This window comes from Choloepus didactylus, chromosome Y, assembly GCF_015220235.1.
Source record: "Choloepus didactylus isolate mChoDid1 chromosome Y, mChoDid1.pri, whole genome shotgun sequence".
In the NCBI taxonomy this organism is placed as follows: Eukaryota; Metazoa; Chordata; class Mammalia; order Pilosa; family Megalonychidae; genus Choloepus; species Choloepus didactylus.
Window position 1 is genome coordinate 6,358,563 of NC_051335.1, and position 25,575 is coordinate 6,384,137.

Consider the following 25,575-nt stretch of genomic DNA (forward strand, 5'->3'; position numbering starts at 1 on the left):
ACTCCAAGACATATACTGAATAGATTGCCAAATGCTGAAGAGGAGAAACTTCTGAAAGCAGCAAGAGAGAAGTGATTCACCACATACAACGGATACAAGATAAGACTAAGTACTGACTACTCAGTGGGCACTGTGGAGGTGAGAAGGCAGTGGTATGACATATTTAAGATTCTGAAAGAGAAAAACTTCCAGCCAAGAATTCTTTATCCAGCAAAGCTCTCCTTCAAAACTGTGGGGGAGTTCATAATTTCCACAGACAAACAAACGCTGAGATAATTTATTAACAAGAGACCTGCCCTGCCAGAAATACTAAAGGGAGCTCTACCAGCTGAGAATAAAAGAAAGGAGCGAGATGTCTGGAGAAGAGCACAGAACTGAAGAGATATTAATAAGGGTAACTTAAAGGAAAAAAAGAGAGAGGGAAAAATAGATCTAACAAATAAAAATCAGAGGATAAGATGGCTGGTTCAAGAACTCCCTTCACAGTAATAACTTTGAATGTGAATGGATTAAACTCTCCAATAAAATGATACATACTGGGACAATTGATTAAAAAATATGACCCAGTGATATGCTGTTAACACGAGACTCATCTTACACCCTGTTATACAAAGAGACTGAAAGTGAAAGGATGGGGAAAAAAATTCTCCACAAACTGCAATCAAAAGAAAGCTGGGGTAGCTATACTAAGATCAGATAAAATAGACTTTAAATGGAAAGATGTCATAAGAGACAAAGAAGGACATTATATATTAATAAAAGGGATAATCCACTAAGATGAAACAACAATTATAAGTATATGTGCACCCAATCAAGGCGCCCCAAAATACATGAGACAAACATTGGCTAAACTGAAGGGAGCAATAGACACATCTACAGTAATAGTGGGAGACTTCAATACACCACTATTCTATAGATAGAACAAGTAGAGAGAGGGCCAATAATGAAATTGAGTGTCTAAACAATATTATAAATGAATTAGACTTAACAGACTGTGCCAGTTTGTATATTTATGTCCCCCAGAAAAAGCCATATTCTTTAATACATTCTTGTGGGGACAGACATATTAGTGTGGAATGGGTTGGAATCTATTGGTTCAGTGTCCATGGAGATGTGACCCACCCAACTGTAGTTGATAACTCTAACTGGATAATTTCCATGGAGGTGTGACTGCACCCATTCAGCATGGGCCTTGCTTAGTTTACTGGAGCATTATATAAGCTCAGACAGAAGGAGCTCACAACAAGCTGGAGGTGAGACAGACATTTTGAAGATGGCCATTGGAAGCTGATGCAGACATTTTGGAGAACGCCATTTTGAAACGCAACCTGGGATCAAGCAGATGCCAGCCACATGCTTTCACAGCTAACAGAGGTTTTCTGGATGCCATTGGCCATCCTCCAGTGAAGGTACCCTTTGTTAATGGACACTTTATGGCCTTAAGACTGTAACTGTGTAACCATATACACCCCCTTTTATAAAAGCAGGTCCATTTCTGGTGTTTTGCATTCTAGCAGCATTAGCAAACTAATTAGAACACAGACATATGTAGATCATTAAATCCCAATGTACCAGGATATACATTCTTCTCTAGTGCCCATGGAATGTTTTCTAGGATAGATCACATGCTGGGGCACAAAACACATCTTCATAAATTTAAAAAGATTGAAATTATTCAAAGCACATTCTCTGACCACAATGGAATGCAACTAGAATTCAACAACCACCAAATTTCACAAATATGTGGAGGTTAAACAACACACTCCTGAACAACCAGTGGGTCAAAGAAGAAATTGAAAGAGAAATTGGTAAATATCTAGAGACTAATGAAAATGAGAACACAACATAAAAAAAACCTGTGGGATGCAGTGAAGACAGTGCTGAGAGGGAAATTTATAGCTCTAAATGCATACATTACAAAGGAAGAAAGAGGTAAAATCAAAGAACTAATGGAACAACTGAAGAATCTAGGAAATGATCAGCAAACTAACCCTAAAGGAAGTAGAAGAAAAAATAACAAGGATTAAAGCAGGAATAAATGAAATGGAGACCAAAAAAAATAGAATAAATAAAATTAAAGGTTAGTTCTTTGAGAATATCAACAAGATTGACAAACCCTTAGCTAGACTGACAAAGTCAAAAAGAGAGAAGATCCAAACAAGCAGGATCAGAAACGAGAGGGGGATAATTACTACAGATCTTGAGGAAAAAAAGCAAAAACAAAAACATAAGGATACTATAAACAACTGTATGCCAACAAGATAGACAATTTAGAGGAAACGGCCAATTTCCTGGAAACACATGAACATCCTGGACTGACCCAAGAAGAAATGGAAGACTTAAACAAACCAATCACAAGCAAAGAGATCCAATCACTCATCAAAAATCTACCTACAAATAAAAGCCCAAGGCCATATGGTTTCACAGGAGTATTTTACCAAACTTTCCAAAAAGAATTGATACCATTCCTGATCAAACTCTTTAAAAAAATTGAAGAAAAAGGAACACTACTTAACTCATTTTATGAAGCTAATATCACTCTGATACCAAAACCTGATAAAGAAACTACAAGAAAGCAGAACTATAGGCCAATCTCCCTAATGAATACTGATGTAAAAATCCTAAACAAAATGCTTGCAAATTGAATCCATAGGCAAATTAAAAGAATTATACACCACAGCCAAGTGGGGTTCATTCCTGGTATGCAAGGGTGGTTTAACATAAGAAAATCAATTAATGTAATTCAACACATTAACAAATCAAAAGGGAAAAATCACATGATCATCTCAGGAGACTCTGAAAAGGCATTTGACACAATTCAATATCCCTTTTTTGATAAAAACACTTCAAAAGGTAAGAATGGAAGGAACCTTCCTCAATATAATAAAGAGCATATATGAAAAATACACAGCCAGCATAATACTCAATGGTGAGAGGTTGAAAGCCTTCCCCCTAAGATTGGGAATGAGACAAGGATGCCCACTGTCACCCCTATTATTCAACATTGTGCTAGAAGTTCTATCCAGAGCAATTTGCCAAGACAAAGATTAAAAAAACTATCCAAATTGGAAAGGAAGAAGTAAAACTGTCATTATTTGCAGATGATATGATCTTGTATTTGAAAAATTCTGAGAATTCGACCACAAAGCTACTTGAGCTTGCGGTCGCAGTTGATTTGTCTGGGGGGGGGGGGGGCGGCCGGTTGCTGAACCCTCGGCTCTCGGCGTTGCTCAGAGGGTACCGGCGGCGGGGGCTCTTTCCCGGAGGCGAGGGCGAGGCGGGGGACTGGGCCCGGTCCCCGGCGGAGGCGTGCAAGGTGTGGAGGGCGGCGAGAAGGAACAGGCAGGACACGGTTCTTTGAGGGTGAAGAAGCCAAGAGAGTTTATTAGGGGTGAGCACAGGTTATATAGGCTGGCATAGAGGGCGGGGGTTGTTACAAGTCAATGCTGAGGGGATAAAGGCTAGGATTGGTTCTGAGAGGGTGCGGAGGTTAGGATTGGTTCTAAGAGAGCACGGAGGTTGTTTGAAAAGGGGCGGGAGTTGCTCTGGCAATGGTGTCTGGCAACAATGTATGCACACTGGTGGTGATGGGAGTTGCACTGGCAACGGGGAGTGTCCGGGCAAGATAAGGGGGTGGGGAAAAGGCGGTTCCCTCCGGCAAGCCTCCCCTAACAGTGGTATTTTGGGTGAGGAAATGGGGCCTGCCTCCGGCCTCACTTTCCCAGGCCCGGGGGGCTGTGAAGGGCGCTGTTCACCCGTACCCACTACCCTCCCCAGGGGTGGCCGATCCCCTGGCCCAGGCCCGCCAAGTCGAAGCACGTAATCAGTGTCCCGCATTTCCCCCTTTTTTTCTAATTAAAGGAAGAAGCTTACCGGAGAGGTCCGCTAAAGGGTGAGGGAAGGGGAAGGTTGGGGAGGGGAAAAAGGGTTGACGGTGGCTCAGCAAGGCTGGAGCTCAGCGTTGGTGTGGCGCCCGGGCGCTCGACAAGGGCCTCGCTGCTAGCGGGATGGGCGAAGATGGGAGGTTTAACTGGAGCTAGAGGTTGGTACGAGGTTCAGGCGATTGAGAAGGGCCTCGCGGTCGGCGGGTTGACCGGTGGCGGTGAGGTTGCGGAGGGTTGGTTGTCATCTCGGAGTAGGGAGCGTCAGAGGTGGCGAGTCGCTGGTACTGGATTTGCACGAACGAGGAAAAAATAGCATCTGTTTGTTTCCTTACAAGTTGAACAATTCTACGGATAATACAGGGTCCTAAAGTGAGAGCTAGAATGATCATTAGTAGGGGGCCGAGGAGAGGGAGGAGGTAAGGGAGGAGGGGGGTAAAGATGTGGGACCAATAACTGGTGGCTTTATTAGGGGAGAGCACCAGCTTATAGTCGGCAGGGTGGGAGGGGCGGCGGCAACTGCCGGTAGCGGCTCCGAGGGGGAGCTTGTCGAAGGGGGAGGCAGAAGTGGGAGGCCCCAAGCGTCGCAAGATGGCGGCGGCGCGGTGGGAGTGGCTAAGACACAAGATGGTGGACTAGCTCCGCCCTGTGAAAGGGCGGGGTCTAAGGCATAAGATGGCGGACTAACTCCGCCCTGTGAAAGGGCGGGGCCTAAGGCATAAGATGGCGGACTAACTCCGCCCTGTGAAAGGGCGGGGCCTAAGGCATAAGATGGCGGACTAGCTCCGCCCTGTGAAAGGGCGGGGCCGAAGGCATAAGATGGCGGACTAGCTCCGCCCTGTGAAAGGGCGGGGTAAAGCGCGTGCGGTTTCCGGTCTGGCTTAGGGCTGACGTCATCACTAGAGCACTTCCTCCCCTCAGTGGAAGAAGAAGGAGGAAGTTCGCCATTTTGGAGCAGTCTGGGGGGGCGGTTGCAAAGAGGTACACGGCGCCAAACAAAGAAAGAAACACACAAAGGACTACAGCAAAGTAATGGAGGGGAAGAGGGAGAGCGTTAGGAGGAATGGGGGTCATAGAAGAAAAGGACGAGAGGCAGCTGGGATAATTGGGGAAGGGAGGAGCGGCTCCGGAGCGGCGAGGGAGAGGCGGCCCTTACCTTGCAGGCGAAGAGAAGGAGAGCTGGAGAGGCGTCCGGGCGAGCGAGTGGCGTCACTGGACCGCTGCGTGGAGAGGACGTCCAATTGCAGGTGCCCCACGTTGGGCGCCAGTTGCGGTCGCAGTTGATTTGTCTGGGGGGGGGGGGGGCGGCCGGTTGCTGAACCCTCGGCTCTCGGCGTTGCTCAGAGGGTACCGGCGGCGGGGGCTCTTTCCCGGAGGCGAGGGCGAGGCGGGGGACTGGGCCCGGTCCCCGGCGGAGGCGTGCAAGGTGTGGAGGGCGGCGAGAAGGAACAGGCAGGACACGGTTCTTTGAGGGTGAAGAAGCCAAGAGAGTTTATTAGGGGTGAGCACAGGTTATATAGGCTGGCATAGAGGGCGGGGGTTGTTACAAGTCAATGCTGAGGGGATAAAGGCTAGGATTGGTTCTGAGAGGGTGCGGAGGTTAGGATTGGTTCTAAGAGAGCACGGAGGTTGTTTGAAAAGGGGCGGGAGTTGCTCTGGCAATGGTGTCTGGCAACAATGTATGCACACTGGTGGTGATGGGAGTTGCACTGGCAACGGGGAGTGTCCGGGCAAGATAAGGGGGTGGGGAAAAGGCGGTTCCCTCCGGCAAGCCTCCCCTAACAGTGGTATTTTGGGTGAGGAAATGGGGCCTGCCTCCGGCCTCACTTTCCCAGGCCCGGGGGGCTGTGAAGGGCGCTGTTCACCCGTACCCACTACCCTCCCCAGGGGTGGCCGATCCCCTGGCCCAGGCCCGCCAAGTCGAAGCACGTAATCAGTGTCCCGCAGAGCTAATAAACAAATTTAGCAGAGTGGTGGGATATAAGATTAATACACATAAGTCAGTAATGTTCCTAAACATTAGTAATGACCTAATTGAAGAAGCAATAAAAAAAATTCCATTCACAATAGCAACTAAAAAAAATGAAATACCAAGAAATAAACTTAACTAAGGACATAAAAGACCTCTACACAGAGAACTACAAAATTTTACTAAAAGAAACAAAAAAGGAACTCAGTAGATAGAAAAATATTCCATGCTCATGGATAGGAATAGTAAATATTGTTAAGATGTCAATTGTACCCCAAATGATCTACAGATTCAATGCAATCCCAATCCAAATCCCAACAACTTACTTTGCAGACTTGGAAAAGCTAGTTATCAAGTTTATTTGGAAGGGAAAGGGGCCTTGAATCCCCAAAACATCCTAAAAAGAAGAACAAAGTGGGAGGGCTTACAATTGCAGAATGTGAAGCCTACTCTAAAGCTACATGGTCTAGACAGCATGGTATTGGCATAAAGACAGACATAGTGATCAATGAAATTGATTAAGAGTTATAAAAAAAATTGTTTTTTTTTATAAGGCCCCCAAATCCTCTGAACCGGGACAGACTAGTGTCTTCATCAGATAGGGCTGGGAGAATTGGATAGCCATAACAAAAAGAATGAAAGAGGACTCCTACCTCATGCACTATACAAAAATTAACTCAAAGTGGATCAAAGACCTCAATATAAGAAACAGTACCATAAAACGCCTAGAAAACAATGTAGGGAAACATTTTCAAGACTTAATAGTATCAAGAGGTCGCTTCTTAGACCTTACACCCAAAGCACAAGCAGTGAAAGAAAAAATAGATAAATGGGAACTCCTTAAAACCAAAAACTTCTGTACTTCAAAGGAATTTGTCAAAAAGGTGAAGAGGCAGCCAACGCAATGGGAGAAAATTTTTGGAAACCGTGTATATGATATATAAAGACTGATATATAAAGAAATCCTACAACTCAATGACAGTAGTACAAACAGCCCAATTACAAAACGGGCAAAAGATATGAAAAGACATTTCTCTGAAGAGGAAATACATATGGCTAAAAAAGACATGAAAAAATGCTCACCTTCACCAGCTATTAGACAGGTGAACATCAAGACCACAATGAGCTATAAGAATGGCTGCCATCAAACAAACAGGAAGCTACCAATGCTGTCGAGGATGTGGAGAAATTGGAACTCTTATTCTTTGTTGGTGGGACTGTATAACGGATCAGTCAGTCTGGAAGTCAGTCTGCCAGTTCCTTAGGAAACTAGATATAGAGTTACCATTCGATCCAGTGATTGCACTTCTCGGTATATACCCAGAAGATCTGAAAGCAGTGACATGAATGGATATCTACATGCCAATATTCATAGCAGCACTATTCACAACTGCCAAGAGATGGAAACAACCCAAGTGTCCTGCAATAGGCGAGTGGATAAATAAAATGTGGTATATACAGATGATGGAATATTATGCAGCAGTGAGAAGCAACAAGGTCTTGAAACATATGGCAACATGGATGAAACTTGAAGATCTAATTCTGAGTGAAATAACTCAGACGCAAAAGGAGATATATCATATGTTACCACTTCCATGAACTGTCTGAACAATGCAAAATCAATGTCTCATAATGTAAGAATATTGTGACCTAGTGATAGTAGCTAGTGATGGGGAATGATAATCTATTATGTTAATATATGTTAATTATGGTGATTCAAAGGAATGGTAATGGATAGGGGTGAGGATTGTTGATGGGATTATAAGTATCGAGCTGTATGGAAGGTGACACTAGCACAGAAAGTTGACAACAGAAAGGTACATGGAAAAAAATCTACACATTGCATACTAGGGACTATAATTAATAGGAATACCATCCTAATATTACACAAATACTAGAGACAAGTAATTAAGGGCTGACAAGAACTATGAGATGTTAAGGGTCATGATAACTGTTTAAAATGGAGAGTTATGAGGATTGTACCACTAAGTGATGATAATGTGAAATATGGATGGATTATCGTGGATAATGCTACATGAACTTAGGAACCCCCTACTTTATAAGTCCAGCCCTTGATATTGAGGCTTGCTCTGGTGAAACTTATGGGCGTAAACACGAGGCTTAGTCCACCTGTAATTATGCCTAGGAGTCACCTGCAGAGAACCTCTTTTGTTGCTCAACTTTGGACTTTCTATCTCTAAGCCGAACTCTGCAAATAAATTCATCACCCTCCCCCTGATGTGGGACAGGATTCCTGGCGCCATGGACATGTGTTCTGGGAATGAGCCTGACCCTGGCATTGAGGGGTTGAGAATGTCTTTTTGACTAAAAGGGGAAAAGAAAGGCAACAAAATAATGTTTTAGTGACTAAGAGAATTCAACTAGAGTCAGAAGGTTGTCCTGGAGGTTAATCCTATGCAAGCATCACCTAGATATGCCAAATGACCAAAGTTTGAAAAGTCCATGCTAGTGTCATACTGCGGTCGCAGTTGACTCGTCTTGGGGAGGGTGGCGGCCGGTTGCTAAATCCTAGGCTCCCAGGATTACTCTGAGGGTACCGGCGGCGGGGGCTCTTTCCCGGAGGCGAGGGCGAGGCAGGGGACTTGGCCAGGTCCCCGGCGGGAGGCGCGCAAAGTATGGAGGGCGGCGAGAAAGGAACAGGCGGGACACGCTTCTTTTAGGGTGAAGAAAACCAAGAGAGAGAGAGTTTATTAGGGGAGAGTACAAGCTTATATCGGGCGGTTTAGAGGGCGGGGTAGCTGTAGGGGTTAAAGGCTTGGATTGGTTCTGAGAGAGCGCGGAGGTTGATTGAAAAGGGGCGAAAGTTGCTCCCGTAACGGTGTCCGGCAACAATGTATGTGCACCGGTGGTGATGGGAGTTGCGCTGGCAACGGGGAGTGTCCGGGCAAGATAAGGGGGTGGGGAAAAGGCGGTTCCCTCCGGCAAGCCTCCCCTAACATTGGTAATTTGGGTGAGGAAATGGGGCCTGCCTCCGGCCTCACTTTCCCAGGCCCGGGGGGCTGTAGAGGGCGCTGTCGCCCGTGCCCACTACCCTCCCCAGGGGTGGATCCGGTCCCCCAGCCCAGGCCCGCCAAGTTGAAGCACGTAATCAGTGTCCCGCATCATACCTTAGAGGTATGTCATGCAAACACATATCTATATTTGTGGTGCTGATCTGTGGAGAACGTGCCTTTAAACAACCCCTTTCATTCCTATTCGCCTTCAATACAGCTCTGATACTTATAATCCCAGATCCCTCTCAGATACTGTATAAGAGTTTCACTCACCAAGTTTATTCTTCAGAGACTTAAATACTTCAGAGTGCTCCTATGCCAGCTAAGTCCCCAAACCCAGAGGCAATAGCCTCTTCAAGACCATCAACTAGATGTGTTCCCTTTGCTCATAAAGTCGACACCCCTTTTCAACATGAACAGGTTAGGGTGGTCACTGCCCAGACATCCCTGATGATTGCGAAAGTGATTAAACTAGAGGAAGGGGTAGCAAGAGAAAAGACGGAATTTAACAAAAGATTATGAATACTGAATGTTTATATAATTTTCTTTTTCTTAGTTGCTGGGTTATTAGAATAGTTATAAGGAAGGAATTGAAATGGTGGAACCATAACCCACAGCATCCTTTGAAATTTGTTCTATAGCTATTTGTTAAATTGAAATTTGAAAGCTACATCTTTTTGTATGCACCTTATATATCACAATAAGGAAATAGCTGAAACTGTGGCACTATAACTCATAATAACTTTGGAACTTTCCTGTGTATCTACTTGTTAAATCATATTTTGAAAGACGTTACCTTTGTATATATGTTATATCTCATAATAAGGAAATAACTGAAACTGTGGAATTTCGACCTATAATATTCTTTGAAATTTGCTCTCTGTTTGAACCTCACCAACATTCAGAACTTTCAGCTGCCCCCAAGTATGGTCCTCGTGTTCAGCGAGAGCCGACAGCTGCTACTGATCCCATAGCAGGCCTTGGTGCAGATGCAGACCCAGTACCACGCACAGGTCCCGCGCCAGACCACATGCCCCCGCCCTGCGACCCCCACAGCGCCCCTTCCGTGCAGAGCTCTGCTGTGCAGTCCCCCGGGACTCCACCGTGCAGGCCCCATTATTGCATGGCAGGTGACACCGACCACCAACATCAAGCAGGTGTCTGTGGCCCAGAAGGCAGTGCAGCCCTGCCGCGTGCACCTGGGGTGCAGCCTCAGCTTGTTCCCGGTGGCACGACACAGGCAGCCTCACTCCGGACAGCAACGCCTGTGGAGACGCTAACACCTCAGCGAACGGTCCCTGGAGCCTCTGCTGCTGCCGCCGAAACCATGGAAAACGTGAAGAAATGTGAACATTTTCTATCAGTGTTAAAAAAACTAGCTTCATCTGGTAAACAATCTACGGAGGCAGCAGCTAACGTGAGAGAGCTAGTATAGAATTTACTGGAAGGAAAAATCGAAGTAGAAGATTTCACTAGTAGATTACACCAAGAACTTGATTCTTCACCTCACCCTTACCTTGTGCCTTTCCTGAAGCGTTGCCTGCCTGCCTTGAGACAGCTGACCCCGGACTCAGCCGCCTTCATCCAGGAGAGCCAGCAGCAGCCTTCGACCTCCCCACAGCCCACCACGGCCCTCATGTCGGTGGTTCCGGGCGGCTCAGTCCAGCACACCCCCGGGAAGGTGGCGGCGACCGTGACCGGCGCGCTCCAGCCGCCCGTCGTTAGCCTCACACAGCCGGCGCAGGTCGGCGATGGTAAGCAGGGGCAGCCTCCGCCGCTGGTCATCCAGCAGCCCCAGAAGCCAGGAGCCCTCAGCCGCCCTCCGCAGGCCACGCTCACGGAGACGCCCACGATGGCGCTGCAGCAGCCACAGGGCCTCATCGTGCTCAGGGCGCCTCAGCCGATCCAGCTGAGCCAGCTGCAGCCGGGCCCTGTGGTAAAACCTGCTGTTTTATCTGAAACCAAAGCTCTTTCTACCGTCTCAGCACAAGCAGCTGCTGCACAGAAAAAGAGACTTAAGGAGCCCGGGGGAGGTTTGTTTGGGGATGACGACGACTTAGACGACGACATTTTCGACGTTGCCTCGATGGCCGGGGTAAGCTTGTTAGAAGAAAGTGCGAGAATATTAGCCACAAATTCCGAGTTGGTGGGCATGCTAACGAGGTCTTGTAAGGATAAGACCTTCCTCCTCCCGGCTCCTTTACAAAGAAGAATATTAGAAATAGGTAAAAAATACGGCATAAAGGAATTACATCCAGATGTAGTAAGCTATGTATCACACGCCACACAACAAAGGCTACAGAATCTTGTAGAGAAACTATCAGAAGCGGCTCAGCAAAAAAAGTTCTCTTACAAAGATGACGACCGCTACGAACAAGCCAGCGACGTCCGGGCTCAGCTCACGTTCTTTGAGCAGCTCTATCAAATACAAAAGCAGAAGAAAGACGAGCAGGAACGAGAAATCCTGATGCGAGCGGCAGACTCTCGACCCAGACGAGAAGATCCAGAACAGTTCAGGTTGAAACAGAAGGCGGAAGAAATGCAACAAGAGCTGCCACCGACGAGGCAGCGAGATGCCAAGTTCACTGCGCTGGCAGCAATCGGGCCTCAGGAAAAGAGGAGAGTGAATTCTCCAGGGCGGGAAACGGGAACAGAGGAATCGGGTCCAGGCAGCTGTGGCGTGGAAACCCCCAGCCAACTCATTCAACAAAGGGTCACACGGGTCAACCTCAAGGACCTCATATTTTGTTTAGAAAATGAGCTCGAGACAAGCCATTCGCTATTGCTCTACAAAGCGTTGCTTAAGTAATATGGGAGAGAGCACAGTATTATTGACGATGACGCCTTTTTGTAACAAGCAAATGGGATGGTGTTTAAAAAACAGCCACCTCTTTACAATGGAACAGTTTTATTTTCCTGTTTATATCAACCCTTAAGCATGAAAGAAAACACATTACAGGACTGTGAATACTCCTAAAGGGCAGGGACATCTTAACTCATCTGTCACTGAACGGACTTCTAGACAAACAAACCATATATAAAGACTGATGGAGTCGTTTAGCAAGTAATTTGCTGCCCTCTGTTAGCTAGTAGCAGTCTTTTTACATTATTTCAGCATTTTGGTTTCGTTCAACCGAACTTACTACACAGGCGTATGCCTACAGCAGATGATCTCATTTCATTTATTTTATTTTTATACTAGTCAGTTGGCAAAGCAAACTGATGCTTTTAGACTATTTCTCCCCCTTCCACTCCCCTTCTCTCCATTCAGAGTTCCTGAGGAATACACAATTCCTTGTAGAAACTTTGCTTCGGATCTCAGTCACATTTGTGCTTCGTGGAGGCGGAGGGCCAGGGGTTGGCAGCCTCCTTCTGAATGTGTTAACAGCACCTGTACAAATGCACTTTGTTTGCTATAGTTTATAGAGCTGTAAAGTTAAGAGAAATGAAAACCTTTTCAGCATAAATATACTTTACTTGCACTGTGTTTTTTAGCTAAAAGTGAAAACTTAGATTAAATAAAATCAAAGTTGAGAAGAATCATCAAGAGACCATTTGTTAATGTGAATCCAGTGTTGAAAAATGGTTGGTGTATTTTGTCAGTAAATGTACATAATTTTTGGCACATAACATAAGAATAGCTATGGAAAGGATACTTATTTTCCTAAGAGACCATGTGGGCCAACTTCCCAGATGCCTGAGCAGAGCCCCTGCTTTGTACCTATTTTTTTTTTTAATTACAAATATACTAATTGGTCCTTTATATTTTCAGAGGTTATTGCATTAAATTGTCTACGGACAGTACTTTTATGACTGTAAATACTTTGGCTTTCTCCACGTGAATTGTCCCAATAGACTCTAATTCACATGTATGAACTGAATGCTGATCACTATTTTTTAATCCACCTGAGTGCTGTTACACATTTTATGTTGTATTTTAGGAGATACCTGTCTTTCCATTTTTTCATGTAAATTTTACAATTACTTGTTCATATGGAAATTTTTGAAATTCATTTTTTATTGTGAAATTTAACATATATACATAATAGTGACACTTTCAAAGTATGATTTAAGAAGTAGAGAACAAATTTCAAAGAATGTTATGGGCTACAGTTCCATAGTTTCAGTTATTTCCTTACTGTGAAATATAAAATATATACAGAAAGGTGATAACTTTCAAAGTACAATTTAACAAGTAGTTAATATAGGCAATTTCAAAGAATGTTAAGGGTTACAGTTCCATAGTTTCAGTTATTTCCTTGGTGTGAAATATAAGATATATACAGAAAGGTGACAACTTTCAAAGTGCAATTTAACAAGTAGCTATAAAGTAAATTTCAAAGAATGTTATGGGGTCCAGTTCCCCCATTTCAGTTACATACAGAAATATTTTACTTTCAAAAATGAAGTTTTTAATTGCTGTTGTATTATGCAGGATTGAAAGAAAATTAACTCCTTTATTAAACACAAATTTATCTGTAGAAAAAAAATTCTGCTAATAGCCGTTTTCTGACCCCAACTTCTCCAGTAATTTATAAGAGTTATAAAGGTTATGATGGCTGTTTGTTTATTTTGTAACTAATGCCCCCAGGGAAAAAGCTAGTCATATATGCAAGCTCTAAATAAGGTGAAAGCAAGCCAACCTGCCAGTCAAGTTTCCTCCACAGCTAGGGCAGAGGGATGAGGAAAAGGATGAACTCAAACACCACAAACCTTGCTATCATTTCCGAGATTCAGTTGTTTTTCTTGAACAAACTCTCTCTGAAGTACTGCCCGCTTTTGGCTAATTTCCTTAGTCCTGAAAAAGTTGATTCTGATCATTTTTGTCAGTTTTCTGGTTGCTTTATGAAAGACAGTATTGTTGAATGCTTTTGACTCTCATCCAGCTGTACAATTTCACATTCCCCCCGCAGTGAATGAGGGATCCAGGTTCTGCACATTTCTTTCAGCATTTGGTGTTGTCACTACTTGTTATTTTAGCCATTCTAGTACGTGAGTGTGTAATAGTAACTCACTGTGATTTTAATTTGCATTTTTCTGATGGCTAATCAGTTGACAATCTTTTCATCTGAAAAGATGTCATCTCAATAGTCTGTCTGGTAAAATATTTGTTCATGTCTTTGGCCATTTTCTAATTGAATTTTTTTGATTTTCACAGTTGAATTTTGTGAGCTCTTCATACATTTCCAAATTTCAATATGTTGTTGGACACATGGTTTTCAAATATATTTCTCAGTCACTAGCTAGTTGTTTCACCCTTTTCACAGGGTTTTTGGCAGAACAAAACAATTTACTGATGTATCCAGGTTTTTTTTTCTGACTGTATTCTCATTGACTAATTTTAAGAATTATTGAAGAACCAGTAATAATTTTGGTGAAAATTCACCAAAATTAGGAAATAGAAGTTAATAAGACCAAACTTCATAGGGTAAGTAAAAAGAGCCATAATTGGAGAGAAAACAAAATATATGTCACTTTAAAACTCTCCAACTGCTGATAAAGTGAAGGCCACACTCAGGCCCAAATCCAGGTAACTTTATATGTGTGGATTGGGTTATGTAATTTGGGAGAGCAAAATTACTCATACATTTCTTTTTTTTTTTTTCCCCTAACTGGGATCAAATTTCTTTTGAATTCATTTTTATTGAGATATATTCACATACCATGCAGTCATACAAAACAAAGCTAACATTCAATTGTTTACAGTACCATCCTATAGCTGTGCATTCATCACCAAAATTAATTTTTTGACATTTTCATTACCACACACACAAAAGTAATACGAATAAAAATTAAAGTGAAAAAGAACAATTATAGTAAAAAAGAACACTGGGTGTCTTTTTTTTTTTCCTTCCCTCATTTTTCTACTCATCCATCCATAAACTAAACAAAAGGGAGTGTGGTCCATATGGCTTTCCCAATCACATTGTCACCCCTCATAAGCTACACTTTTATACAATTGTCTTCAAGATTCATGGGTTCTGGGTGGTAGTTTGATAGTTTCAGGTGCTTACTGCTAGCTGTTCCAATTCATTAGAACCTAAAATGGGTTGTCTATACTGTGCTTAAGAGTGCCCAACAGAGTGACCTCTCAGCTCCTTTTGGAATCTCTCTGCCAGTGAAGGCTATTTCATTTCCTTTCTGATGTATCCAGTTTTATCAAATCTCTCTGCCACTGAAGCTTATTTCTGTGCTAAATTATACAGAACTCACTATGTGTCATTTTTGTGCTAAGTGCTAATGTATACAACACGATGTGCCAGTTTTGCGCTAAGTGCTAACATATAAAGACCTCACTATATATCATTTTTTGTGCTAAGCACTAACATATAAAGAGCTCACTATATGCCAGCTGTGTGCTAAGTGCTAAAGTATAAAGAACTCACTATGTGTCAGTTTTGTGCTAACAGGCAAAGTATAAAGGACGTACTGTGTGCCTGTATGTGATAAGTGCTAAAGTATAAAGAGGTGACTGTGTGAGTTTTGTGCTAAGGGCTAAAATAATGAAGAACTCACTATGTGTCATGTTTGTGCTAACTGCTAACATATAACATACTCAATTATATGTCAATTTGGTGATAAATGCTAATGTGTAAAGAATTTACTATGTTGGTCTTTTGTTAACTGCTAAAGTATAATGAATTCACCATGCATCAGTGTTATGCTAGAAGGTAAAGTATAAAGAAGTCACTATATGTCACTTTTGTGCTGAGTGTTGGGTTTGTGGTAAGTGCTAATGTATAAAGAACTTGCCATGTGTCAGTCTTTTGACAAGTACTAAAGTATAAAGAAGTCAGTATGTGTTCCTTTTGTGCTAAGTGCTAACATATAAAGAGCTAACTATGTGGAGCTAACTATGTGTCAGTCTTGTGCCAACTGCTAAAGTATAAAGAACTCAGTATGTATCAGTTTTGTGCTATGTGCTAAAGTATGAAGAATTCACTATGTGTCAGGTTTGTGTTAAGTGCTAAAATATAAGAAACTCACTGGGTGTTGTTTTGTTGTTAGTGCTAATGTATAAAGAATTTACTATGTTTTGGTCTTTTGCTAAGTGCTGAAGTATGAAAAAGTCACTAAGGGTCAGCTTTGTCCTAAGAGCTACAAGTATAAAGAAGTTACCATGTATCAGTATTGTGCTAAATGCTAATGGATAAAGAACTCAGTATGTGATGGTTTAGTGCTAACAGCTAAAAAATTATAAAGAATTCACTATGTGCCAGTTTTGTGGTAAGTGCTAACTCATGAAGAACTCACTATATGTTGGTTTTCTGGTAAGTGCTAATGTATAAAGAGCTTACAATGTGTCAGTCTTTTGCTAAGTACTAAGGTATAAAGAACTCATGTGTTGGTTTTCTGCTACAGTATAAAGAACTCATTATGTATAGGTTTTGTGCTAAGTGCTAAAGAATAAAGAACACCCTATGTGTCAGTCTTGTGCTAAGTGTTGAAGTATAAACAAATCACCGTGTGCCAGTTTTGTGCTAAGTACTAAAGATAGAATGTTGAACAAGAAGACAACTTATTACCTTTTCTTCCCAGCATGGCCCTTACACCTTTCAAGGTTGCTTCTATTAATGACATATCCCTATCTTTGGTGCTTGATGATTTTTATTCATTTGTCATCTTAGGGTCAAGCTCCACTTAGTGATTTTCTTTAACTGGGGACAGTGGACAAGCTCCCTTTCCCCTATAGATTTTCTGCTGTCTCAGAAGACCTGAGCACCTGCCAAAGTTTCTCCGGCAGATGCCACAACTATAAGGCTGCTCACCTGAGTGGGTTCTCTGGTGTTCAACATGGTGGTATTTCTGACGGAAACTTTTACCACATTCCTGACATTTAAAGGGTTTCTCTCCTGTGTGAGTTCTATGCTGTACATAAAGGATTATGCTACTAGTGAAGCTTTTTCCACACCAGGAACATCAATGTGATTTTATTCCCTGGTGTGTCAGTAAGTGCTTATTAAGATCTGAACTCTGAATAAACCTCCTATCACTTTGGTGACATGGGTGGGGCTTCTCTGTAGTATGAATTCTCTGGTGCTTAATAAGGGAAGACCTAATTCTGAAGCCTTTCCCACATTCCTGACATTTAAAATGATTCTTTCCTGGGTGACCATTCTTGTGAGTGACTGTAAGATTCAATATCTCTTGTTTACAAACTGACTCTTTCTTCGGTTACTTGATAAATCTTGCTGCTGTTTCCCAATTCTTCCTGTATACTCAAACTTTTCTTTCCCCCATGTTTTTGGGGGAAATTTTACTCAGCCAAGACAGATGCTTGGCCACGTGGTGCTTGTACTTCTAACGGAGGTGTACCATTCCCAGTGTCATTCTTGAGCTTTAACCCTGTTGCAATAAACAGAAGAATCAGCCATGTCTGTCCCGGAGGATAAAAACCACAGGAAAAATGAGAATATTCAATGATTACTGATTTCGTAATATATGGGAAAGACTGTTATCTGATCCCATCTGGAGAAGACAGTATAGACACATTTCACTCAGCTCTTCCCTGTTATACACTACTGGAAAAACAAAGTAAACAATTCAAAAGACAACCAAAGGAGAGATCTCAAAAGTGGTAAAAGGAAGGTCAATTGGTTTGGGATCCCAGTACAGAAAAAGTAACGTGGAACCACCTAACATAAAGATGGCACCCCAAAGCCAGCATTTCCTGATACCCAGCATAGTCAGAGAATACTATCTCATTATGTTTATTCTTCTGATAACATCAGGTAAGCTGGAAGCCATCAGAAAGCGGGACCAATCTGGAGGCCAGCCCACAGAAAGGGGTCAGGAGAAGTACTCTCCTTCCTTCCTGGGTCCCAGACACCCAGTGTAAGAGATACCCTTCTAAATGGGCAGAACTATTGAATGGATCCCAGACACCTCAAGGCCTAAGATTCCCTACCCAGCACATGGGACAAAAGGCTGGCAAAGGAGCTGACAACAGGACCCAACCACACATGATGTCCTGCCCAGGAAGACTCTTTTTCTGTCCTCTCAGGTGTGAGTCTCCCCTTGTCCATTGAGAGGTGTCCAGTGGCCCAGACTGGGGAAGCACCTTCAACCCCCAACCCCAAACAGCATGTATAAGGGCCAGTAGTAATAGTATAACAAAGAAGACCAAATAACTCCACAGATGCACTGAAAAAAATTAAACTGCATTGGAACCTTGGCTCAAGAATGTGGGAAAGAACTTGCAAGCACAGCTAAAACAGGGTGACTGCAATTGTAAACTTCCACCATACCTAAAATGAAGAAAGACACCACTTGAGTGAGAATAAGTACCTTGATCAAATGGAATAAAACAGAAAATCAGTCACAGGAAGACAAGGGGAAAAATCGCTGAAAATTTAAAAAGGGAGCAATATGCTTCTAAATAACCCGTGATTCAAATAGGAAATCACAACAGAAATTAAAACACAAAGAACTGATTTAAAGTAAAATTATAATATACAAAAATATGTGAGGAGTAGCTAGAGCCATGCTGACAGGGAAACATACTGCCTTAAATGTTTATGTTAGAAAGGGGAAAGTTCTCAATGAACTATGTTCCTACAACAATAAACTAGAACAAGCAGAGCAAACAAGCCAATGCAAACAGAAGTAAGTAAATAAATATCACAACATACGTCACAAATAAGAGGAAACTGATGAAACCATTTTTTTTACAAAACAATAAATAAAATCAGTAAAGTAGCAAAAATAAAATGTAGAAGATACAAATCAAAAGTAGCAAGAACAAATGGGCAAGATGGTGGCATAGAGAGGTGTGGAGTTTATTTAGTCCCCTGGAGCAACTAATGAACAACCAAGAACAAATAGTAAATAATCTGGAAGAACTGCTAGCAGACATCATTGACTGTCTACACATTGTACACATCCTAGATTGGGTGGAATGGCTGAGATCGCAGCATAGAATCTGTAAGTAAAAACTGTGGAACTGCACCAGAACTGCACTGGAAGCCCCCTCCCCCACAGGAGGCTGACATGCAAAAAGTCACTGTAGGAGAAAGCAGCATTCCTGGAGCCAGCAAATAAAGTTCAGCCCAGCTCCACCTGGGGTTTTAATTAACAAATGTGGACAGCTGAATACAAGCTACAAACATAGAAAAACCACTGCAAAGCAGCAAAGTACCCTGAGGTCACTCCCAGTGGAGAGGAGTTCGAGCAGAGGGAGAGAAAAAAAGTTAAGTAAAAAAAGAAAAAAAAAATACAGAGCCATTGAGAGACTGACCTTAGAGAGCCAGAAGGCGCCTGTGCCCCGGGAAAGGGAGACAAGAACAAATGTTCTCTCTGGCTGATGGCTGAAACCAGGGGGCTGTGGACTGGCTCTGAATAGGGGCTTTCTTTCCCTTTTTCTCTCTCTCAACCTGAGTGGCTCAGTGGAGAGTGCCTCAGCCATTTTCAGCTCACAGCGCTCTGGTCTGGGAAAATCTGACTGGGGTAATCAAGGAAACCAGGTGCCTATAAAACAGAAAACCACAAATCACACTAGGAAAAATGAAGATATGGCCCAGTCAGAGGAAAAAACTTACACTTCAACTGAGATACAGGAATTGAAACAACTAATGCTAAATCAATTCAGCAAGTTTAGAGAAGATATGGCAAAAGAGGTGAAGGATATAAAAAAAACACTGGGTGAACATAAGGTAGAAATTGAAAGTTTGAAAAAACAGCTGGCAGAATCTATGGAATGAGAGGCACAAGAGGTGAAAGACAAAATGGAGACATAGAACAGCAGATCTCAATATGTAGAGGAAACACTCAGGACCTGGAGAACAAGACACCTGAAATCCTACACATAAAAGAACAGATAGAAAAAAGAATGGAAAAATAGCAACATCTCAGGAACTGAAAGACAGCATGAAGTGCATGAATATACATGTCATGGGTGTCCCCAAAGGAGAAGACAAGGGAAAGGGGGCAGAATCAATAATAGAGGAAATAATCAATGAAAATTTCCCATCTCTCACGAAAGACATAAAATTATAGATCCAAGAAGGACAGCGTACCCCAAACAGAATAGGTCTGAACAGACCTACACCTAGACAGTTAATAATCAGATTATCAAGCTTCAAAGACACAGAGAGAATCCTGAAAGCAGCAAGAGAAAAGCAATCCATCTTATACAAAGGAAGCTTGATAAGACTATGTGTGGATTTCTCAGTAGAAACCATGGAGGCAAGAAGGAAGTGGTGTGATATATCTAATGTACTGAAAGAGAAAAACTGCCAACCAAGAATCCTACATCTAGCAAAACTATCCTTCAAGTATGAGGGAGGGTTTAAAATATTCTCTGACAATCAGACAATGAGAGAGTTTGTGAACAAGATACCTACTCTACAGGAAATACTAAAGAGAGCTCTACAGACAGTTAGGAAAAGACAGGAATGAGAGGTGTGGAACACAATTTTGGGTGATGGTAGCACAGCAATGTAAGTACACTGAACAAAGATGACTGTGAATATGGTTGTAAAAGGAAGCTTAGGAGCATGTGGGACAGCAGAAGGAAAGGGGAAAGATAAAGACTGGGATTGTACAACTCAGTGAAACCTAGAGTGTCAACAATTGTGATAAAATCTACAAATATGTTTTCACATGAGGGAGAACAAATGAATGTCAACCTTCCAAGATCTTAAAAATGGGGTGGCATTGGGGGGAAATACAATCAATGCAAACGAGAGACAATAGTTAACAGAAACATTGTTTTATGCTCTCTTTAATGTAACAAAGGTAATACGCCAATGCTAAATGACTATAAGAGGGGGATATACGGGAGGGGTATGGGACTTGTGGCATTGGTGATGTTGTTTGACTCTTTTATTGTACTTTATTTAATCCTGTCTTTCCTTTTGCTGTTTTTTATCTGTCATGTATTTCTTTCTGTTTTTTTCCTTTCATCTCTCTACCTACTTTGAATCTTCCTCCATCTTTGTGGAAGAAATGGAGATGTCCTTATAGAGAGAGCAGTGATGGTGGTGAATATATAAATATGTGATTAGACAGGGAACCATTGATTCTTTTACTTAGGTTGGAATGTATGGTGTGTGAACAAAACTGTCTTAAAAAAACGGGTTGATGAAGAAATCTTGAGGTCACTATATTGAGTGAAATAAGTCAGACACAAAAGGATTAATACTGTATGGGGTCACTGATGTGAACTAATTATAATATGTAAACTCATAGACATGAAATATAGGTTACCAGGATATAGAACGAGGCTAAAGAATGGGGAGCAGTTGCTTATTACGAGCAGAATGTTGAACTAGGTTGAACTGAAGTGTTTGGAAATAGAGGTGAAGGTAGCACATTATTGTGAGAATAACTAACAGTGCTGAATGGTGTGTGAATGTGGTAGAAAGGGGAAGCTTAGAGTCATGTATGTCACCAGAAGGAAAGTTGGAGATTAAAATTGCGGGACACTGATTACGTGCTTCAACTTGGTGGGCCTGGGCCAGGGGACCGGATCCGCCCCTGGGGAGGGTGGTGGGCACGGGTGACAGCACCCTCCACAGCCCCCCAGGCCTGGGAAAGTGAGGCCGGAGGCAAGCCCCATTTCCTCACCCAAAATACCACTGTTAGGGGAGGCTTGCCGGAGGGAACCGCCTTTTCCCCACCCCCTTATCTTGCTCGCACACCCCCCGTTGCCAGAGCAACTCCCGCCACCACCAGTGCGCATACACTGTTGCCAGACACCGTTGCCAGAGCAACTCCCGCCCCTTTTCAAACTACCTCCGCGCCCTCTTAGAACCAATCCTAACCTCCGCACCCTCTCAGAACCAATCCTACCCTTTATCCCCTCAGCATTGGCTTGTAACAACCCCCGCCCTCTATGCCAGCCTATATAACCTGTGCTCACCCCTGAATAAAGGTCCTTTTGTTCTACCCCTACTGGAGGAAGAGTGTCTTGTCTTTCCCTTCTCGCCGCCCTCCACACCTTGCACGCCACCGCCGGGGACCTGGCCAAGTCCCCCGCCTCGCCCTCGCCTCCGGGAAAGAGCCCCAGCCGCCGGTACCCTCCGAGCAACGCCGAGAGCCGAGGCTTCAGCAACCGGCCGCGCCCCCCCCCCCCCCGAAGCAGTAAACGAGACCGCAAAAATATGGGAATGTATACAACAGTGAATCTTGTGGTGGACAATGTCTGTGATTAACTGTAGAAATATTAGAAATCTCTTTCATGAACTAGAACAAATGTATGACACTATAACTAAAAGTTAATAACAGAGGGGTATAAAGGGAAAAGTATACCTATTGACAACTATATACTACAGTTAGTAGTATTTTAACATTCTTTCTTCAGCAGTAACAAATGTACTATGCCAATACTGAGTCAATAATGGAGGGGGGATGTTGGGGTATGGGAGTATTTAGTTTTCTTTTTTGCTTATATTTCTTTTCTGGAGTAATGAAAATGTTCTAAAAATTAAAAAAAATTAACTCTGGTGATGGATGCACAACTGTGTGATGGTACTTTGGGGAACTGATTGTGCACTTTGGATGATTGTATGGTATGTGAACAATCTCAATAAAACTGAATTTAAAAAAAGTAGCAAGAATGATATAGAGGATATCACTATAAAGTCTACAAATATAAGAATAATAAAGGAATACTACAAACAAATTCATGCTCTTATGTTTCCTAAGTTAGAGGAAATGCAACAATTCCTCAGAAATTCTGAGCCACCAGACTTCAACCAATAAGAAATAGATACCCTCAACAGCAGTATAACTATTGAAGAAATTGAATTCATAATTAAAAATGCCTGGAAAAGAAATTTCCATGCTCACATGATGACCCTGGGAAATTCTATAAAGCTTTGAAGAATAAAAGCTAACTTAATATGATTTTTAAAGAACACAGAAGGGGAAGCAATCTGATACACAGGGTTTATATGCTGAACCTTACAATTCTAAGCAGAGGAAAGGAATCAACGTTAACTTCAAGGGGAAGGGGATGCCATTACCTAGAGAGGTGACTGTCTCGTAAACTTCCTGCATGACACCATTGTAGAGAGCCTTCTGAGTGGGATTCAATAACTTCCATTCTTCCTGGATAAAATACATGGCCACATCTTCAAATGTCAGCAATTTCTAATGAAGAGAATGGACTTAGTTCAGGAATTCCCACTGCTGAAACAGTCTGGTCACCCTTCTCTCTAGTACATGAAAGGCAAGACACTGAAGGAAGAATGAAACAAGGATTTCAAAGACACAGAGAGAAAGCAAAAAGAAAGGAAACAAAGGGACGTGTAAACAGCCTGAGAGGTCTCAATTCCCACCATGACAATCCGTCTTGCCCAGGGGAGATCATGTGGAACTAACACACCCGAGAAGAACTGCTGGGCACAGGGTGTCATGTGCAGCATGGAAAAGCAGAGCCAAGGCTCAGTGCTGGCAGGGGGAATGAACTGGAAACTAGTACTCCCCTGGGACTCAGGCAAGATGGGATGAGATGCCATCTTCCACTGGTTGGTGCTTGTCTGTTCAGAAGGTGCCAGGATCGGTTGAGAAGGCCTTGCTGTGGATGGAAAAGAGCCTGAGGAAATTCCTCTCTTGTTCATGAACATCCTGAACATATTTCTAAAATAGAGAACATTCGGACTCTTTCAAGAAAGATGGTGCACCTTTACATGTGTGTTTGGTGCCCAGAAGTGCCCATCTAATTGTAAATAAAAACCAAATATCTATCACTCCATAGAACTGGATCCCCTGTTGATTCTTTCTGCAGATTTCATAAGAGAAATTGATTAATGCAAATCCATCATTGTACCTATCATGTCCTGAAATGTACTGTGAACTGGGCAAGACTTAGAAGTGTTTGAAAGTGAGGGACTCACTGCCTGCACTGGAAAGCGGGAAATGTGGAAGGCTTTTCTTATTACCGTTTTGTTTCCAGTTGCACAATGCTGTTCCTATTCTACCACTAAAGGCATTTCTAATCCCAAATTTTCCTCTAACTTGTAAAGCTTGGGTGTCTGCAAACCTCCCTCTTAGATCTTCTCATCTTCTACAATGTGCCAAGGAACAGTTTCCATGGTACAAATACAGGGTACAGTAGTTTGGGTGCTTTGGGAGCATCACCAGTCTCTTGCTGTTGGGCTATTGTACTCTCACCTGGGAGATATCATAATTGCTAACATAGCCAAACACCCATAAAATGCCCATGGAACTCCAGCTGAACCAATTACTACCATAGTGCCCAGGGGCATTGGTCATGGTAAGGAAGCTCCTCATCTCCTTCTTGTACAGGTTCTGTTTCTTGGTGAGGATTCTGGCCCAGCTGTTCTTGCTGTGTGCTGTACGTATTCCAAAATTCTTGTTCCTGCTGCACAGCCATTGGCTGGAGCTCTGCTGGTTGCCTACTGACTCTGAAGGCCTCTGCTGCTCCTCCCAAGAGCACTGCCTCTGCTCCCAGCTCATGCACTGTAACTTAGAAACAATCCTCATCTTCATTACCACAAAACTACATTTGGTTTTGCAATGGTGGAGGAGGGGGGAACAAATTCCAGGATTTGGGAAACGGGAGACACTAAAGGAAGTATCTAAAAGGTACAGACTCATCAAGCCACCATTTTCTCACAAAGCTCTATATGTACAATCTGGGAAAATCAGTATAAAATGAAGCAAACTGTGGCAACTGTCAGCCCTCCCAACTGGCAGCCCCACCCCTCCACCCACAGTCACAGCTCAGGCCACCAACGGGCAGAAAGCAATTATTTTCTCTGTGGCCATGATTGACCATGCTGAGAGCTCAGAACCCTATGGACTGAGGATTGCCAGGAATTGTGATTTCCAGTACTGCCTTACCTTAAAGAGCCCTAAAGGCAAAGTGGAAGAGCCACCTAATATCCATCTCATTGTGCAAATAATACACCCTAAAAAGTATCCACCATTATTCTATGCCATTGTCTCCATCAGGAATCTTTCTTCTCACCTTATTCTTTACTTGACCAGACCTTTGGCTGAAGTGTTCTACAAGGCACACAGCCTTCTTGATGCTCTGTGGGTGGTGCTTCTGCACCAGGGTCTGGATCTCCTCTGGAAGAACACCCAGGAACAGCTCAAGCACCAGAAATTCCAAGATCTGCTCTTTTGAGCGGATCTCTGGCCTCAGCCATTTATGGCATAATTCCTGCAGTTGGCTGACAGCATCAAGGGGGCCAGCTGTGTCATGGTATTGGAAGCTCCAGAAGAGCTGGTGACAGCTCTCAAGGTCAAGACTGGACAGCTTTGGGGTATATTTCTTACTCTGAGTGCAGCCCTGGTTCACAGATCCCTTAGTCTCCAACACAGCCCTGATCTGAGGGCTCAAGCGAGCAACTCCATTCACATCTTTCATCATCATTCTGCTCTAGAGGTACTTCTAATCCAGTGTGACAAGTCCTTTTTTGCTACCTTTCGCCTCTGAAGCACTGTCAGGCTGTGTACCCACTCTATAAAGGGGCTTCTTCCAAATGGCACTGAGGACAGAACAAAGGGCATATGTCAAAAAGCAACCAACATGACCCATATTAACGTACTACCTATTATCAGTGAAAAATGGACAGCGAGGTCCCGTCTTGTCTCCTACTGAAAATTAACTGTCAAGAATTAGGACATTCCTGATGACAGATTACTGCAAGAACTGTGTTTCTGTCTGTGCTAGGTTGAATTACATATCTCAGCAAAACATGTTTTATAGATTCTAAACATGAACCTACCATAAATG

The 25,575-nt window shown here is 43.0% G+C and overlaps 2 protein-coding genes across 2 annotated transcripts; one reads left to right on the plus strand and one right to left on the minus strand.

The window, feature by feature from the left end:
• Positions 1-9,748: 9,748 nt before the first annotated feature.
• Positions 9,749-11,673, plus strand: LOC119523989 (transcription initiation factor TFIID subunit 4-like; the record flags this gene model as incomplete). Its single annotated transcript, XM_037822686.1, is given in 2 exon segments — positions 9,749-10,049; positions 10,052-11,673. Coding segments are annotated over 2 exon segments (1,923 nt in total), but the record flags the coding sequence as incomplete, so codon positions are not given.
• Positions 11,674-17,121: 5,448 nt separating this feature from the next.
• Positions 17,122-25,212, minus strand: LOC119523990 (zinc finger protein 75D-like). The gene is made up of 3 exons (XM_037822687.1): positions 24,802-25,212; positions 22,832-22,958; positions 17,122-17,210 (listed from the first exon to the last, which is right to left on the minus strand). The coding sequence occupies exons 1-3, from the start codon at positions 25,210-25,212 to the stop codon at positions 17,122-17,124; spliced, it is 627 nt and encodes a 208-aa protein (XP_037678615.1).
• Positions 25,213-25,575: the final 363 nt, after the last annotated feature.